Here is an 18,911-nt window from a genome sequence, read left to right on the forward strand (position 1 = left end):
GAGATGATGAAATTTCATATCGGAGCTTATAAGCTAATAATGACTGTACATATCATCATGGTAGTGGTGGTGTTGACAGGTGGAATTGTATGTCACTTCTGCTGTGTGCTCAGCAAAGCTTCCCTGTCTAAAAAAAATCTTAATATAAAGATAACATCAAATAGTCAACATTTTTTCCCAGTGTGCTCATATTCTACTATTCTATCATTTGGCAGTGTCAGGTGATAAGGGAGTAATTTGAGGTTTACTTGGCAGTGTGGCCTATCCAGCTACTACTCCTGATATAATGCTTTCATTTGCTTCTAAATGAAATGAATCACTTTGCTTCGCAGCTGTTCCTGAGCCACTCCTGTCCTAATTCTTTCCTCACATGCTGTTATTTATTTTACAAACCAAATGGAACCAGCCAAGTGATCAATGCACTCTACCTCTAACTTTTTATTCACAACATCTGCTGCTGGATTCTCTGGGCTTTTGGCAGGTCATTTAGCTAGAATAAATATTCAGTCCCTCCATTGCCGCAAGCTCCTGAAAGAACCTCAACATGCCTTAGTTGTATTATTCATTCATTTTCTAAACCTACTTACTCAGGCTCAGTTTCACACCTTTGTGCATTCTGTTATTTCTTCTTATTATATTATTGATGTCCGATGAGCCACGTGTAAGATGGTACTGGGCAATTGTAAAATTTTCTAGTCTGTGAAGGTTTTGTCAGAGCTGCTCCACGTCTCTGCCCAGTCACCCTTGTAATGAAAACAAACACAGCCTCAAGGTGTTACTTATGAGACTAGATTCATAAAGCAAGGTCAGACAAGAGAAGAGAAAACAGTGAATAAAAGTGATATCAGTATTCATGTTTCAATATGGCTAATCCTTAAAACAATCTCACAATATAACAGGTTTACAAAAAAAAACATCTTTTTTTTTATTTGATTTGTTCATCTTCCAGGAAAACTCATCTTAATTTATTATTTATTCAGTATTAATTAAAGTAAAGCTCACTCGTCTTGGATCAGGCAACAAGCCTCCAGCAGAGTCGTGCCTCGTGCCACCACATCATGCTTGACATTATCATATCTGACGAATATCATCACAAACACATAAAAAAAAAGACAACGCTTGTGCAGCTTGTGAAAAATCCCAGATAAAAAGCAGGAACTGCAGCCCTTCAATGTGAGCGGTGGTGTGTATCAGCTGGACAGTTAAATCTGGCTCTTTTACTGTCCTCCAGAGACAGCTAATGAGCTGATAAGAAAAGTTCAGCTCTTTTGGGATTCCTACAGATAGCAGTTTCTACTTCCATTTAGCTGGTATTAATTACCCTACATATTTAGGTTGCCTGCTTTATACTACAATGATAGCATGCGAGCTGGAATCAGGAGCATAACATCCATTTAACCACAGCCAGATGATATCCTCACAGGTGCCTCATTAATCCAGGTTTCACTGTAACTGGGCAGTTTCAGGCTTTTGACTCTGGTTAAAAATGTAATTTAGTCTCTTTTTTAAATCCATTACTAATCCAAAGAAATTATTTTTACATTATATCTAAAATAGCATTTCATTTAACTTACTTACAGTTTTGTACGCTCGCTATGACAATTTTTTCAATACTTTTAACAACTTTCTTAAACTCTTAACGCACCAACACACCTACAACACACAATTGGCAAAACAGTTAATTTCATGCTCAAAATCACACATTGTAAACTAAACTCTAACACTGATTTTCAAAATATAATAATTTCCTAACACAATACACTGTGTTTACCAAAACAATGCAATCATGTGTCTAAGTCGAATAATTCTTCCAAAACACTAACACATGTTCTCTTCCAACAGGAACATTTAGTCAATCATAGAACAATGTCATACAAAACACTAACATCACATGGAATTACAGAAACTGCATTATGTGATACGTGTCAGGTCTGCCCTTATACTTTTTTTTTAAAGACTCTTTTTTGGGTTTTTCTGCCTTTATTTGACAGGACAGCTAGGTGAGAAAGGGGAGAGGGAGGGGGGGAAGACATGCAGGAAATAATCACAAGTTGGATTTGAACCCTGGACCTCTGTGTCAAGGCATAAACCTCCAAGTATATGTATGCCTGCGCTACCCACTGAGCCAACCTGGCCACCATTTGTTTCTTTTGCTGCAGAGATTCAATTCAAAAAATGAATGACCCATCTCAGAGTAGCTTTATAGAATGTACGGTTTCTGAAAAAAAGGAGAAAGAGACAGAATCGACCTGATACTCCTCTTCCTCTCCCTCATGAAGGCATTTTTCTTATTTTCTGTGTTCATCTACAGTATATTGTTCAAAGGTCCTCTTTTACTGTACTACCATGTGATCATGCGATTGAAAGAACCTCAACACCTGAGTGTGTTTCCTAGAAGGGAATCAGCTGTGATTGATCTATTTGCATAACTTCAATCAGCTGTTTCTCAATAAATTCATGTATAAAATGCAGGGGATATATTTGTGTTTCAATTTACAATATGAACAGCTGTTCACTTTGACTTTAGCTTATAAATTAGGTTTAGAACATGATGTTATCTGTTCTGACATACAGTATGAAAGCATTTGCAAATTGGTCAGTAAAAATCCATTGTTTTGGTCTTGGTGGAGCTTGTGTGTAAAAGAAGTTCAAGCATTTTAAATGTGTGTTAACTGTATGCATTTTGGGTCAAAACAACAAGAAATGTGTTAATTGTATAACCTACACAGGCAAATGTTGTGCTAACTGTGTTAAGAGTTTAGGAGAGTTGTTAAAAGTATTGAAAAAAGTGTCATAGCGATCGTAAGATGTTTCCTGTATGATGTTTCTAACATCATACAGGAAAAACACAAGATAACATAAGTAGTAGGTAACAGCTAGACCAAAGGTACTGTAAAATAATTAGTACAAGAAACAGGCAACAATAAAATTGGATTCACAAAAGTATTGACTAGCTTTATAAATAGTTAGCATATGTTGTCGCTAATGCCAGGGATTAGCATTATTATAATGTATTATCACTTGGAAGTACAACACAGTAATTAATCTCGTTAACATACATAACCAGTCCATAAGAGTAAAAGTAAAAAGTTAGATACATAACAGTTAGCCAGTTAGCCTACTTGTTGTTACGGAAAAACTAAATTAACAACAACAACAACGGTCACAAAACAGCTGTAATAAAAAGAGCAACTACATATAATGCTTCATCAAAGTCATTTGGAGAGTGGATAAAAGATGTCTGTCCATATTTGCTTGATCACACATCTGACAATTATAACAATGATGTAACCATAGATATAAAAACCAGTCTCTAGTGTGCCTGCTCTATGGGCCACACAGTGTGGAAGCAATGCTGATCATCCAGGTAATTTTACACGCAGCGGTTGAACTTTTTTGGCTTTGTGCGCCTCTGTGCAACTATCATAGGAACTGACGAGCCCCGCCTCCAACACTGTATCCAGATCTTATTATACATCCATGGTTCATACCAAGAATGCATTTTCCAGCAGAGTTTACCCTAAGTCACGCAAGAGACTTAGATAAGAACATATCAATCTCTCTTTTTTTTTTTACTCAACCTTTATTGTGCGGTTGTTTAGTTTTACTCACATTTTATTAATATCCAATATCCAACTCTGACCAACCGGCTCCAAATTCCAAACGCATGGGATACCCAGGAAATCAAGTGTGAAGTAGATCGGATGAATGGTTCATGAGATATTTGTAAGACACACACACACACACACACACACACACACACACACAGAGATTCCCCGATTTATAGTTAGATATGCATTTCCCAAAATGTCAAACAATTTCTTTAAGTATAATTTGTAATATAAAGCATGCTCTCACCCCTCAAAGTGAGAGTAGCCTTTAATGTAAGAACTGGCCTCAGGTGGCACAGTATATTGTAAGCAAGCAGAAAAAAGACACTCAGGTTCAGGTGGATACACAAGCTGAGAGAAAGACAGATGCCCAGTCAGACATTTCAAGGAAAGATAAATATAGGTCTCGCATCCCGAGCAGACAGGCTGACATGATTGGTTTGACATGAACCCACAGCTGACATTTGACTCTGCAAGGTTCTGCTCATTTGTCAGAAGCAGCCCGGCCTGGACATCACTGTCTAACCTGAGGGGATAATAAGGAGGACCCCACCCTGCTGAGAGGCGGCTCCTGCTGGGTAACATCCCACCAACAGCTCCAGTCTTATCTAATCTTCTCCATGGATGAGCAGAAGATGGGGGAACAAATAAATATGTGTTTCAGGGTGGAGATGATTTGTCACTGGATGTGTCCATAAAGATTTCCCACCAGTGAAAATACCAAATACCTTAAGCTGATGAAAGTATATTTAAAAATAGTTTTGTTTTACTTAGGCACATGTAGAATTTTGATTTAAAGGGAAATTCAAAGAAAAACAATTCTGTAATACTCTTTGTTCTTATTTTTCTTTAAATTGTTTGTCTTAACGAAAAACAAGGACCCGTCTTAAAGGACCCATGTTTTCTGTTTACTGCCGCTGAAGAGGAATAAACATAAAAATAAAATGGAGCTGAGGTTTTGCAGTTGCAACGGACAAATGAGCAGTGGAGTAGTAATGTTATGAGGCAGAGAGCCAGCCGCTAAATGAGTCAAATTAACTTCCCGCTTTATCCACACAAAGAACATATCGCCACGAGTAACAGCTTTATTCGGCTTGTTTTCTGTGAACGATGTGGCAAGGGTGGAACGTCAAGGTAGAGTTAGCAAGCTAACGTTAGCCAACTAACACTGGCTAGCTGGCTTGTTGGTTCCTCCGTGCTTTTATGCTGCATCGGTTACAGAGAATGGGCTGAACAGTGGGCTAAGTGTAATGTTAGCTGTCCGTTGACCCACTGCCGCTGGGTCTAACTGTCCGTGACACGCATTGTCCCTATGACAACTGACAACAATCGCCATTTTGTTGTGTACCAATCAAATGACCACGGGAAACAGTTCAATGGCCTTGCTAGCCATTTTATTTCTATGGGAATAAATCTTGTTCATGTATGACGCGGCTGGTGGAAAATATGGGTGAAATACTACATTTAAAACTTCTAACAGCAACCTATCTCTCCAGAAATAATGCATCAGTAGATACTCTGGATAATCATTAGAACTGTGAACAGTTTTCATTGAATCCACTTTATAAAAAATAATAAACGATCTGTGAAAACTGATGAGTGTGCTTTAAGGGATTATGCAAAGTAACACGAAAACACTGTAAAGAGATGTTGAGATCTTGGAGGCGATGAAATTCCATTCACCTCCACTGTTTTTGGGGTAGAGGCCAAAATCTCAGGGATGTATTTCTCTAAACCTTATAGCATGGCTAGATACCACTAAAAGTACATGAGACAACTTTATAATTTTGGTCATAAAGTACAGTATATACCAGCATCTGAAGTGTTTTCTTCAGTTGTAAAGAGAAGGGAGGGTAAGTGAAATTGAGGCTACGTTGACATTGCTCCATCCCCCCATTCCTCCAAAAGATTTCAATTGAGATTTACTGTAAAATCCCATTTCTGCCAAAAGAAAAGATCTCTCTATTCCGGTGATCTCTCTATTCTTGAGTGATGGATGGTTTGCTGGTGTTTACTCAGAGGGGAGGGAGAGAAAGCTAGAGAGAGGGGTCATAAAGTTTGAATGGTGCAAGCTATTGTACGCTTTTAGTTTTCACAGACAGTCATAAGTACCACTGGGAGGAAGAAAAGAGGCAGCAAATGGACTGTATTAAATTGAAACAGACAGAAAAAAAAATCTCCTGTAATTATAATTGTGTTCATTTAGCCTTAAACATGATTGCTGAAGGGACTGGGTGCTTTGTGGTTCAAGCAAGAGGAGCTCAAGCGTGACAGTTGTTTTTTTGCACATAGATCACACTAAGAGTAGCATGTTCAAAGACACCCAGGTATCAGAGGAAGAACACTGGGGCAGAACGTTTTAGCCTCAAGCTTTATAGCAAGTCTGTCACAAGACTGGTAACTGTCACTTGGCTGACATTGATCTTTAGTGAGTGAGCAAGGGAAACATATGTATTGAGGCGCTGTTTGAGCACCGAGGATGAGGTGAAGCTCTCCAGAAAGCTGCGGGGTATTGAGCATGTTGTGGAGCGTGATATTAGGGCCAGCGCCTCCGACCGAGAGGTCTAGAGCCGTAACGACCTGCGAGCATCACCAGTCCAGTGGCTTTGACAGACATGGTCTCTCAGCCGGAACGAGACACGGAATAAGCAAGTGGAGAGTTAGAGCTGCTGTACGAAGGGACAACCTATTTTATTCAGAATTATGTTCACATGAAACGATTTTTGAATTAGTAGGATTTACACTCACTGGCTACACTCTGTCAGCGAAGGAAACTCAGTGTCAGTAAGGTATGGATGGATGCAAGGGGAACTGTTGTGCTTGGGATGGCAGTAGCTCAGTCTGTAGGGAGTTGTGTTGGGAACCGGAAGGGTTGCTAGTACAAGTCCGCGTACAGACTAAAGTACGGAGTGTGGACTGATAGCAGGAGCGATGCAAGGCCACCTCCTGGGCACTACCAAGTAGGGTTGGGTACCAAAACCCAGTTCCACTATGGAATCGGTTCCCACGCAACCGGGTAGTAGGCTACTATCGGACGTAAAAATATCACACTTTCGCTGTAGTCTACCGTTAGTTAGCTACCGTAAATGTAGGCTACTTTTAAAATGCCATATTTTCCCTCTGGGCTCACCAAAACGGACGTAAAAGCATATTAACCATTCACTGCACGTGATCGCTAGTAAACATATTACATCTTTGATGTCATTTTTCAAGAATCGGTTTAGGAATCGGAATCGCTTTAAAAGTACAGGTTCGGCATCGGAATCGTAAAACGATACCCAACCCTACTACCAAGGTGCTCTTGAGCAAGGCACCGGACCATTGTGGCTGTCACTCTTATCACACTCTGGTGAGCAGAGCAACGGTCTAATTAAAGCTTCAAACTAAGTTTTTTCTTATGACCATGACTGATGTTTCCCTAACCTTAGTCCGGATCAACGTTCATTTACCAGATAATCACCGGATGTCCCTCGCCTTGCAAAACTCTGTTTGCTTCAGGAAACAACAACAAACTTTGAGCTAGCAACCTATTTGCAGAATTTGGATCGTGCAACAAGGCAGGCCTGCTTGGTTTTTTCGGGGAATGATTGTAAAGATTTACAAAGAATATGTTTACGACATTTACTATCTAACTGGGATGTTTCTGAAAGCTCTGGAAAAAAAGTGAACAAGTAGACCTTGAGTTAATTTTATTTTCTCAGACTTTAGAAAGCCTTTTTGGAGTCACACAGGCTGAAAAGTGATTCTCATGACTAGTAAAGCGATCTTGTTGTGTACAGATTATTGGTATCGCAAATTGACCCCCCCCTGACTAATTTTAGAATCTGGAAAAACGTATGCCACAAAAGACAGGCTTTATTGTCCGTAACCATAGCAGTTCTGTCTTGCTCTTTATGGGATGTGGAGAAGTTTAAACTCCAGCAACCCAATTGGTTATCCAAGATAGTAACAGTGCTGTTGAGTACCGAAACCGATTAAAGGAAATATATTCTGGGAATTTTTGACAATGTCATTCCTAATGATGTTATTTTCCTGTAACTTTCTGTTATAAAAATAACTGCTTGCTCTCAATTCATTTACTACTTCCCCAGGTTATATTCCGCTAATCAAATGAGGTTTTCACCTCAGAAATGCAATTAATTTTTCTTCTGTCCTCTTCTCTCTTACTCTCCTTCCCAGTCGGGCTATTTCCTTCACACAGCACCTGTCTGTTACTGAGGATACGTCTTTCATCTTAGTCAATCACCTGCTGACAGATGGAGGGGTTGATCTACCACACAAACCTAGTGAGACAGCGGGAGAACAAACATACCTTAAGTGGAAATGCAACAGGACATTTGTTCATTCAAAAGGTCACGTGTTTCTATTTTTGCTTAACAACCAAATAAAAGCTGTTTTCCAAAGCAGGGAAAATATTCATAGATCATAACACTTTTTTCTCTGTTCCCTGACGTTGATTTTTATAGTGCTGACTTAAGGTCTGCCATTATTTTTAGTGACATGAAACTCGTGTTTTCATGTTCCCTGCATCCCCCTGACAGATTAAACCGATGAAATGAATCCAGATGATGAAACACAACAGCATCTGTGTGGAAGGACAAGGTGCGTTTTCAGCCTTGACACCAAGCTTCTGTCAAATCCCTTTCAGTGATTCCTCCTCTTCAGCCTTATCACACCACAATGCTCAGTCTCAATCTAGACCAACACTAATGCTCACATTTAGGCTGAATGTAAATCATGCCACCAGATAAAGCACTTTGTTTACCACAAACACTTCCCCTATGGCTAAATGTCAAGCTACTTTAGCTATTTTATAGGCACGCTTCAGCTCTTCGTTGTAATGAGAAACCCCTCAATAACAGGAAATCTGCATGTTTAGTGACTGGGCTGTTTGAAATGCTGCCGGCTGTTATTCTACTGGAGCAAACACAATATGGAGGAGGTTAATGTATCTCCTGACACTGTTGAATGGAGATGGAATTATTTGTGGGTTGTTGTGAATAACGACCTAATGTTTTAGATGCATTAACTTTTCTCTGTTTATTGATTAAATTAGCCTAAATTAAACAAGTCTGTCTTCTTTACAGTGTTTCTGTCTCCCTAACACAAGACATATCTGTTCCAATAGATAAAATGTTTGGAATAAAAAAAAAGAAAGAAATACTCTAGTCATAGTTTTGACTTACCATGAGTATTTCTTTTTTTTTAAGTCATAGTTTTCATGGTATACCATTATATAGTATTTAAAAAAGGTAAATATAGGCTATGACACACTGTAAGTCAAAATTATGGCTTATTAAATCAAAATGATGTATATAAAACAACACTTAAAATACAAGCTAGTGAAAATAAAAAATTATGACTAAATGCATAATGTGCACAATTATGAAAACTTTTTAAACACTCCAAAGCATAACTTCCTCTATAATTTTAAATAAGATGCAACCATCTGTCACCCTGATTCTCCTGACAAACCACTGCACAGTCCCAAAAGTATTGAGTTGCTGCAGATAAAACTTCAAAAATCAAAAGGATGGCCAAACGTACAAAAAGCATTAAATGGACAATAAGTTAAAAAAAGGCCTCAACAATACCCCGTAATTGTTTTAAAAAAAAACTTGTATTCCAAATCCATTTGAGCCTCCACTCTTCTGTGAAGGCTTTCCACATTCCAACGTTTTGGAACCTGACTGCAGGGATTTGCACCCATGTAGCCACAAGAGCATTAGTGAGGTCGACCACTGAGGTCTGGCTCACAATCAGCATTCCAGTTCATTCTAAATGGGGTTGAGCTCGGGCCTCTGTGCAGGCCAGTCAAGTTTTTCTGAACTCAGAAAAGCATTTCTTTATAGACCTGGCTTTTTGCACTTTCTACAGCAGCCACAAAGTTGGAGGGAAACTATTCTCCAAAATATAATTTTCTGCTGTAACAAGCAGAACAAGCAGCAAGTAATATCAATTTTGTTTAAATGAAACAAAAGGGCCTACCCCAAACTTGGATTAGAAAAAAGCCCCAGAGCAAAAGTACTGTAAATGAAACTGTGTGGATCATAGGGGTGAACGGAGATTCAACGAGCTCATACTGGTGTGTAAAGTCTGCTTATCCATGAAGCATCCTTTATTATGAATTAATGACCAGTTGGGGAATATCCTCACGCTGAAGGCTGTCGTTGAGAGCTGTTATTCTTCATTGTAATGGTGAATCATTATCTAAATGCATCATCTGTAACCAGCCAATGACAGGCTGCCTTAGTAATGAGTTTCTCAGTAAGACAAAGCTGGAGATTGAGGCATTTCTTTCCATAGTTCCAAACAGCCCTCTGATTTGCATTAACATCTCATTAATTCTGGGTCTGGCGCGGTCTAATTCTGACTTGACCCCATTTGAACTTGACTTTTTGAACCAGACTATGATAACAGCTAATGCTGTAAATGTGCAAGCGACGTGTCATGTGGGGCACACCTCGGGCCTTGATAAGCTTAACCTCCTTTGCTGAAGAAGAAATGGAAATGGATAAATCACCAGGCTCACAAAAAATTTCAAATATACAACATTTGGATGCATAGAGCTTTTAGGGATCATGAACAGTGTCTTGATGGTATCGAGGAAAGAATGAAATCATTTTACAATCCTTTCAACAGTTGAGGCCAGCTCTTTCTGACCAACCTGCAGTGTAATAAACAAAGGCCTGAAACAGTGGTGGTGGTGACTTTGCTGTGCAAAGAAGACAAACAGTGTCCTTTAGTTCTGCTTGCTTTCACCTTTAAATCTCTGCATCCTCTGTGTGCTTCAGCGGTTCCTTACCTGTCAGGTGAGCTGAAGTATACCCCTTCATTGACCCAATTCGTCATTGTTTTTAATTACAATTGTTTTGTTCATCCATTAGTTTATTAGTTTTATCTGTCTATTTCAACTGACACATACTTCTTGATAATTGTTTTAACTATCTGTTATTTCTAACTAGATGACTTATATCTAGCTATGTAAGAGAATTCAGGCAACAGGGGGAGGAGGACTTGCAAACAAAAACAAATACATACCAGGCTAGCAGGTTGAACAAAGGGACATTTGGTCAGGATCAGGTTTACAGGATGGCAACAATCTGAACAGTTCAAACTAATGCAAAAGGAGCACGACAGGTGAGCCGGTCAGGAACAGGCAACAGGTCAAAACAAAGGAACAGGCAACAAAAAAGCAGGAGCAGGTTCAGGTCCAGAAGGCAGGTGGGAAAGTCTGAGGACATCTGGTGGATGGATGGAGAATGCAGGGGAAGTGAGAATGTGGCTGAAAGGTTTTGTGACAAGCAATTACTTTTAGCTAACTATTTTGATTTGATTTGATAATTGGTAGGCCTACTGTGCAGTTAGCGGTTAGCTTACTGGTTATTGTGAGCATACATTTACTAAAGCTTTGAGTTGTTTATTTTTCTCCTCTCACTTTTTAATCAAATCATATTTTGTTTTTTTCCCAAAGTATTTGCTATATGCTACTCTATAATCTTTACATATGCCTTTCTCCAGCAGCCCTGGTTGGGAATCACTGCTCTTCCAGAGAAAACCCAGAGGGCTTGTTAGTAATGGAATAGTCTATGTCCCTGATGTTCCACTTCCGGGATTGGTCTGTTGCCGACGGAAATTCCGCTGGATTTCACTCATTTAGGCCGGATGTCCGTTGCCTTGGGATTCCTTTGTGTTGGCATTTTAAACTCCAGCCGATTTATGGTTAAGGACTATAGTTAACCTTTTCTCAGATCTCTGCAAGGTAAATCCAGACAGCTAGCTAGACTATCTGAGTTTTCTGTCGCATGAGTAAAACAAGTTTTAAACGTACACGTTCCACCAAAACAAGTTCCTTCCGAGCCTATTTTGCAGCGGCACCGCGGTTTTTCTCCGGTGCTCAGCACCGCCCAAGATGGTTGTGATTGGTTTAAAGAAATGCTAATAAATCAGAGCACGTTTTCCTCCCATCCCGAAATGCTATGTGGAGTAGCCAGACTCTGCTTCAGCGAGTGTTGGAGGAGGGTCTGGCAAAGCGAGACTAGGCAAAGCGAGACTAGTAATGGAATGTTCCTTGCTCCAGGTGCAATAGGTACTGGCTTACTTTCTGTAATGGTTTTTGTGTTATTGTTTCTAATGCTAATCAAGGTCCCAACAGGTTCAAAATGGAATTTTCTCTCATCGGAGTGAGAACCTTTAGCCCACAGGGAAAGTGTATGAATGTTTCACTGCTATCACATCTCTCTGTCCCTAATTATTCCAAGGAAGTCCACCTCCTCTTCTGCCATCTTGTGTTCATTTTCAAAATATGAAGAGGATGCGATTAGGAATGAAATGTGGTAGCTGATGCCAAGAACTAGTGGTGGGGATATAATGCAAAAATGTGTCTGAAGCTGAACAAATGTCATGGCTTAGTTAGTATTCTGCTCTTCACTTCACTACTATAACTCACTTAGAGATAAGAGATCAGTTAACTGCTAAGCATTTGTACAGTTTACAAGTGTTTAATATCAACAAAGTTTTCATAGCATGAAGTAGACACCAGTTTCATGAGGATAAAAGGTCTTATTTTAAATGCAAAACTGTTACTTAAATTGTAACCATATTGAACCCTACATCTCCTTTGTGGAGAAATGACCAAATAGACAGAAGGAGCAATGGCTTGTTGGTCTAGGGGTATGATTCTTGCTTCGGGTGCGAGAGGTCCCGGGTTCAAATCCCGGACAAGCCCTCATATGTGAGATCTTTATTTGATGACATTTGAGCCTTGATGTGCTTTAGCATTACGCCCTTATAAATCACTAAGTCCACTAAAAAAAAACATGGGAATTGCTTGTACAGATACAGTATAAAGCTGTTGATTATCTCAGTAAGAGAATGATGTTGCTGTTGCCAAAGTGATCCTTCAGGTGAAGCTTGTTGCAGCTTTTTAGGGGGCATCAAACCCCTACCAATACCCAATACAGAGTATAAATATAAATACAGACATGGACTTTAGGATCATTTCAGGATACAAAGCAATTCAGCAATTCTAATTGATCTAGTGTCCAACGTTACTCCTAAAGCTGCTATAATCAATACTTTTACATTAATAATGGATGAGATGACTGTGAAATATGAGTTTATCGTAGTGGCCAGTGTTGTAGTCACGACCACCTAAATCGAGACCAAGTCACCAAGACCAGAGTGTATAGAGACCGAGACAAGACCAAGACTTTGAGGGGTTGAGACCGAGACAAGACCAGACCAAACAACTGCATTTTTTTCAATGCGGCCGCAGTGTGAACAACCAAGGCGGATTTGATGCGACTTTTACATCTATCTACATCGACATTTGTCAAAATTATGCGCCGGCGGAAATTAGCCCTAGACACAGACAGTAAAATTATAAACTTGACTAGGCCGACAAAATGGAGAACAGATGGAGCAAGTCAATGGAGGGAGAGTGAGGTGTTGGACCTAATTAGTGTATGCTCATTAATGTTACGGCTGCCATTACACAAACATTTTTAAATAAAAGCGAAAATGCTTACTTCCTCCATAACCTCCCTAACTTTAGTGCAACAGCGTGCTGCATCTGATGTCATTGTTGTTCTTTTGCACGTGCGGGTCAGTTTGAAACAGCAAACAGTTCACACTGGAATCTGATACAGGCCACATGTTAAAAGGTAATGTGAACAGCCAAACAAAAAATCGGATCTGAGCAAAAAAATCTGAATTAAGCATTAAGACTTGCAGTGTGAACGTAGCTTAAGTGCCCGCTAACAAGTTTAGGTGGTCCCATCTGTGTCGGTTAGCGTTACACTGCAGAATTTACACACCGTGTGTTTTCTTTAAAAAAAAAAAAAAATTAAATAAAAATAATTCATAAAATGCAATAAATATGTTATTAACGACGCTTTGGCGGACATCTCCAAGACAGCCAGAGCTTCTTCTCCATTCACCTACATTTACTTTGGGAGTGCGAGTTAACGGTGGCGGGGAACGGGAGTTAACATGAACACATTTCCAACTAGAAATGAGTCAAGTTATTGGTTGCATTTGAAACAGGACATTTTACATATAATCACAGTAATAATGTTAACACATATATCAGACGATACACAAGCAATTTCGTGATCTCCCTGTAGTTGTGGTCCTGAAATAAAATCCAGAGTGCTCTTCATCCGAGACCGAGACAAGAAAATGTGGTCGATTCCGAGATGAGACCTTCGAAAAGTGGTCTTGAGACCAAGACCGGTCTTGAGTACTACAACACTGGTACTGTCAAACTCTTATCACCTGACTCTGCAGTTCCTCTTACTTTTGAGAGTTTTAGGATCTCTCAGATTATTGTTTTGGATGTACGGCCCACAACTTTACTGTTTTGGTTCACACTCAGCAGCATCGTTTCCAGCAGCAGCAGGCAACGGTTTTAGGTAAATATCAGCACACCAACAGGCCAGCACACAACAGCTGACACAGTTAGTGAATAGCTGGTAAACATTACATAGCAGAGCATTTAGCAGTTAGAGAAACAGATATTTCCCTCAGGAGTTTGTAAAGACAAAAACAGACTTAAAAAGGAAAACGCATATTAGACAGGGGGTCACAAACACTCCTCCAATTGAATGCCAACATTGCTCCGTGTCTGCTGGATGTGTAAATAAGCAATTGGCAATTTAAACAAACAATCACATGTCAGTGATATGTCAGTGTTGTGATCACAGCTTGTTTCCACTTCGCCCAAGTTACCACACAATCTGTTATTGCAGGTTTAATCACTTATTTGCTAAATATGCATTTATATACATGTATTATTCTCCCGTGAAAAGTCTGCTGAATGACATTCACAATGTTAAGCACAGACCGTTGGATTACTAGACCTTTACTAGGATTACATTGTGCTTAGGAAAAATTAACAATATCACTCGTCGAAAATGTCAACAAAAAAAAAATCTTTATTTAAAAAAGTATACCCAATTTGGGACACAAAGTTTCATTCGTGGAAATCAGTTAAGATGACAACAGAATGCTTCCTTACTATTACTTCAGCGTAGAGAGTATTATTTTTCAGAGATGGCGACAAGATTGTTTTTTGTCTTGATATTTGATTCATCATCAACCCAGTCACTACATGCTACCAGAGCCTTTCCCAGCCGGTAGAGAAATGTATGGTATTCCTTGACGCAGGATAATGAAAACATGACTTAAAAATCACATTGTAACCTTGGGGTTTTGGCCTGTGCTACCATGTAGACCCATAGCAGGTATGGAAGTCAGAGAGGCAGTCAGAACAGAAAACAAAATAAATAACAGCTGCTAATTTCTGGGGTCCAGTGGTCCATGCAGACCTGCTGTAGAGTTTGAACAAACGGTCTGTGGTAGCATGTTGTGGCAGTGTTGAAGAATTCATCTGGTCCAGGACTGAGGGTGGGGCTCTGTGTAGTCCAGGCAGACTGCTGTGGTGGGGTTCAGCCTAAAAGGTGTTCTGTGCCTCTGTGGGTCGATGCTGCGAAGCCAGCTTACCATAGCCGCCTCTGGCTGGGTCGTAGTCCTGCCTGTACTCATCTCTCACCTACACAAGAAACACAAACACAACTAGTGGCATAAGTAAATACACATCTTTCATTATTATTATTTATTTTTTTGTTGTTGAAGGGGGTCTTGTCCTAAAGTTACATCCAGGAAGGTATTTGTCTGTATTTTTCATCCAATGAGCTAGTTCTTAGTACAATATTTATGTTTCCTTATTTACACAAAGCTCACTGTGTACCACTACGACAAAACTGCACATGATTATGCATTTGTTAACAACATAATATAGAATTTAATTGTTCAAATGCCACGCTATAGTAATGCCGTCTCTTCAAAAGGCCATAGTTAATCATGCATATTTTGTTTCAGACAGGAGACCACTTTCTAAATACCATGCTGGTGTATTAAAATGTCATAATATAGTGTATTGATTTTTTTTAATGCCATTTCAGTACATGTCATTTTTCAAATACCATAGTATACTGCGTTTTATATCGTTTTCCAAAACATTTTCAATATAAAAAAGGACAGGCAGAAACGGTGGGATGAATACACGTTCATACTAGTACTCATAACAAACAAGTGTCCCAATCCTCACCTGTCCTCCAGATTTGCCGCGGCCGTACTGCCGTCCCTCCTTGAAGCCGGCGTCCCAGTCTGTCCTGATGATACGGTCGTCCAGCCGCGTGCCATTAATGAAGCGCATGGCATTTTCTGCACCTGTACGTGTGTAGTATCTGGTACAGCAGGGGTTAAGGTCTGTTGCAGACTCCTTAGTCTCACTTTGCCAGATCTTCCTCCACAGCGCTGCAGGAAGGTCTGGCTAGTCCACACAGCATTCCGGGATACGAGAAAAAACGTGCTCTGGTTTATTGGTATTTCTTTAAACCAATCACAATCGTCTTGGGCGGTGCTAAGCACCAAACAGAGCCACGGTGCCGCTGCTAAACAGGCTCGGGAGGGAACTTGTTTTGGTGGAACATGTGTACGTTTAAAAGTTGTTTTAGTCGTGCAACAGAAAACTCAGATTGGACAGATAGTCTAGCTAGCTGTCTGGATTTACCCTGCTGAGATCTGAGGAGCAGTTAACCATAGTCCTCAGAAATCCACCGGCGTTTAAACTTCCAACACAAAGAAAGCGCAAGGTAACATACATCCGGCCGAAAAGAGTGAAATCTGGCGGAATTTCCGTCTGCAACAGAGCAATCCCGGAAGTAGAACGTCGCAGATATAGACTACGGACTCCTACACTTGCACAACATGCACACTTCATGCTATGGTGGTAAAACTTATAGCTAATAATAATGCATAATACTTTGGTTAGTAACCAGGCAGGCAGATTGTTGACCTGGCATCGAGGTGCGTTTGCTGTGCATGTGGGTTAATGCAAGTATTTTTAAAACCATTTGTTATTGGGTCTCATATTTACAAGGATACTCCACAAAGCAGAATCCGCAGGCTGTCTTCTTGACTTTATCCAGGCCAATGATGATGCGCTTGACGTCTCCACTTTTAGAAAATATCTCATGCACCTGTTCATCAATTACAAAGACAAAAGTGACAATCATGTAAGAGATTCTAATATACAGTACATCTGTTGAGTGTGGAAATATTTTTAACACTAATACAAACAATAAGTAGATTTCAAATCTATCATAATTTCAAATATTCCACTAGCTTTGTCTCTGGTTTTAAATAGCAGGTTTTAAACGGAACGCAAAAGTATACCACACTCATTCACATTACAACCCGCTCACTGCTAGAGTCACAAGGCTTTGGGGACCTGATAAAAAAATAAATAATCAAAAGTCATAAAAAAAGATGGGAAAAACTAGCAAAACAACAAATCTAAGTAAAACAGAGCTTGATTTTTCCATCTTCTTGTCATAAAAGAACATAATGATTATACGACATCTTTGTGTAATTACATTGAGAGCAATGCAAAAACCGGATTCAAATTCCTTGTATGTGCACACATACTTGGCCAATAAGTAGTAACAGCAGTGGATCCTACCTGGTCCTCGGTGGTGTAGAAGGAGAGATTCCCAACATACAAAGTGTTGCTCTGCTTCAGCAGCTTCTCCTGATCATAGCGGTTACCCTAAAAACACAAGCAACATGCAAAAACAACATCAGTAACTAAGCACCTGTAGTTACCTAATAAACCTCTATCTAACTGAGTGGATCGCTGTTTCAGAGATTGTTATACCACCGATGGCATCCATTATTTAATGTATTTATCGTATTTAATGATTTTAAATGAGCGCAGAGAACTCCAGTAAACTGCCTTGTTTAAACGCAAACTGAAAAAGATTGTGGTCAATCCAGGGGCATAGCACACAATTCTGGGCCCTGTAGAAAGACATTCTCTATGGGCCCCTCCCCGCTTCCACAGTTTAGTTATTCTAGCATCATTTTGGGCCCAAACTCTCTTCTGGCAAGAGGCTCCGGACCATCAGGACCAAAACCTCACCCCACAAAAATAGTTTCTTCTGACTGCAGTTACTAAAACCGTATTTGGCCTCATCAACAAGGTCCAGGACCCACACTGACACAGACTCCAACTCCATCCTGGACTATGGATTGATTGACATTGAACCTTAATTTTATTTTTTTTAATTTATTTCTATTTTGAACTTTTTGCACATCCCCCTACATTTTTGTACCTCCTGCACTAACCATACAACCTGTTTTTTTCCTTGTTAATGTTGAAAAGTTATATATATGTATGTGTTATTTGTTTCTCTATTTCTTGTTTGTTTATTTTACATTATTGTTTGTATGTATGCACCATCAACCAAAGCAATGTGTTAGTGCTAGTTACCTGGCAATACATTGATTTCTGATTCTGACTACCTGACCATCCTGACCTTTGGCACATCCTGCACAAAACCATACTGCCTTCTTTTCCTATGGTAAAACATTCATGTTGTACATATTTGTAAGGTTATCGTGCCCTTTACATATTTGTTATTGTAATATTTCTGTTCTCTCTCTCTCTCTCTCTCTCTCTCTCTCTCTCTCTCGGTCTTGTCTGTATCAGTACTTAGCTTTATTGTTAATTTCATTTTAATACGTCTGTGTATGCACCAATCCCCAAGGCAAATTCCTTGCATGTCTTACTTAACGTTCCTTTGCGATACATCCTGATTCTGAATGTACGTTAACGTTAAGCTACTAACGTTACAAACCAAATTAACGTTATAAGTCCAAACGCTTGAAGCTCATACGTGCAGTACAAGGCTGGACAACAAACGTTAGAGAAGTAGCCAAGTAAATACATAACGATATCAGCTCTCCTTAATCTCTGTGGCAAATCACAGAAATCCCCTCTGAGATGCTCCATACAAAGCATGAGCCGTCCGCTTTGTTGTTTGCTAACGGTTGCTATCTGTTAGCTGAAATATAAACCGTTTGACGTTACAAACCTCGGGTATTGGCGGATATTTCCCCACTTACCTTAAAATGTTGGTCTCTGTATTGACTAATGTCAACGTAAGAATCGCTAATCAGTGCGTTTAATTTAACAGACATTGTGAAGAAGTCACAGATAGCTGGTACGGTACGCAGCGGTCCGCAGCTTTGCAACTGTTTCGCTTTTCCGGTTCCGGTCCATGTGCCTGTCCATCCTTTAAGAACTTTTTTTAATTTTTGTTTTTTTTAATTATTATAAGTAAATGACAAATGTACAACGCCAGTATGTACATATACATATACTGTATATATATATATATATATATGTGTGTAGAAAATATTTTTTTACCGGGAGCTTGTATCCTTAATGTT

The 18,911-nt window shown here is 39.6% G+C and overlaps 1 protein-coding gene and 1 non-coding gene across 2 annotated transcripts; one reads left to right on the top strand and one right to left on the bottom strand.

Annotated features, from left to right (window-relative positions):
- Window positions 1-12,267: 12,267 nt before the first annotated feature.
- On the top strand, window positions 12,268-12,339 carry trnap-cgg (transfer RNA proline (anticodon CGG)). The gene has a single exon. It is a non-coding gene; the product is annotated as a tRNA-Pro (tRNA).
- Window positions 12,340-14,530: 2,191 nt separating this feature from the next.
- Window positions 14,531-18,729, bottom strand: ncbp2 (nuclear cap binding protein subunit 2). Its single transcript, XM_078258450.1, has 5 exons — window positions 18,585-18,729; window positions 17,140-17,226; window positions 16,563-16,657; window positions 15,724-15,862; window positions 14,531-15,165 (listed from the first exon to the last, which is right to left on the bottom strand). Exons 1-5 carry the CDS (start codon window positions 18,657-18,659, stop codon window positions 15,067-15,069), a joined length of 495 nt encoding a protein of 164 aa, XP_078114576.1. The 5' UTR covers window positions 18,660-18,729; the 3' UTR covers window positions 14,531-15,066.
- Between the last annotated feature and the right edge of the window lie 182 nt (window positions 18,730-18,911).

Source organism: Sander vitreus, chromosome 9 (genome assembly GCF_031162955.1).
Source record: "Sander vitreus isolate 19-12246 chromosome 9, sanVit1, whole genome shotgun sequence".
Classification (NCBI taxonomy): Eukaryota; Metazoa; Chordata; class Actinopteri; order Perciformes; family Percidae; genus Sander; species Sander vitreus.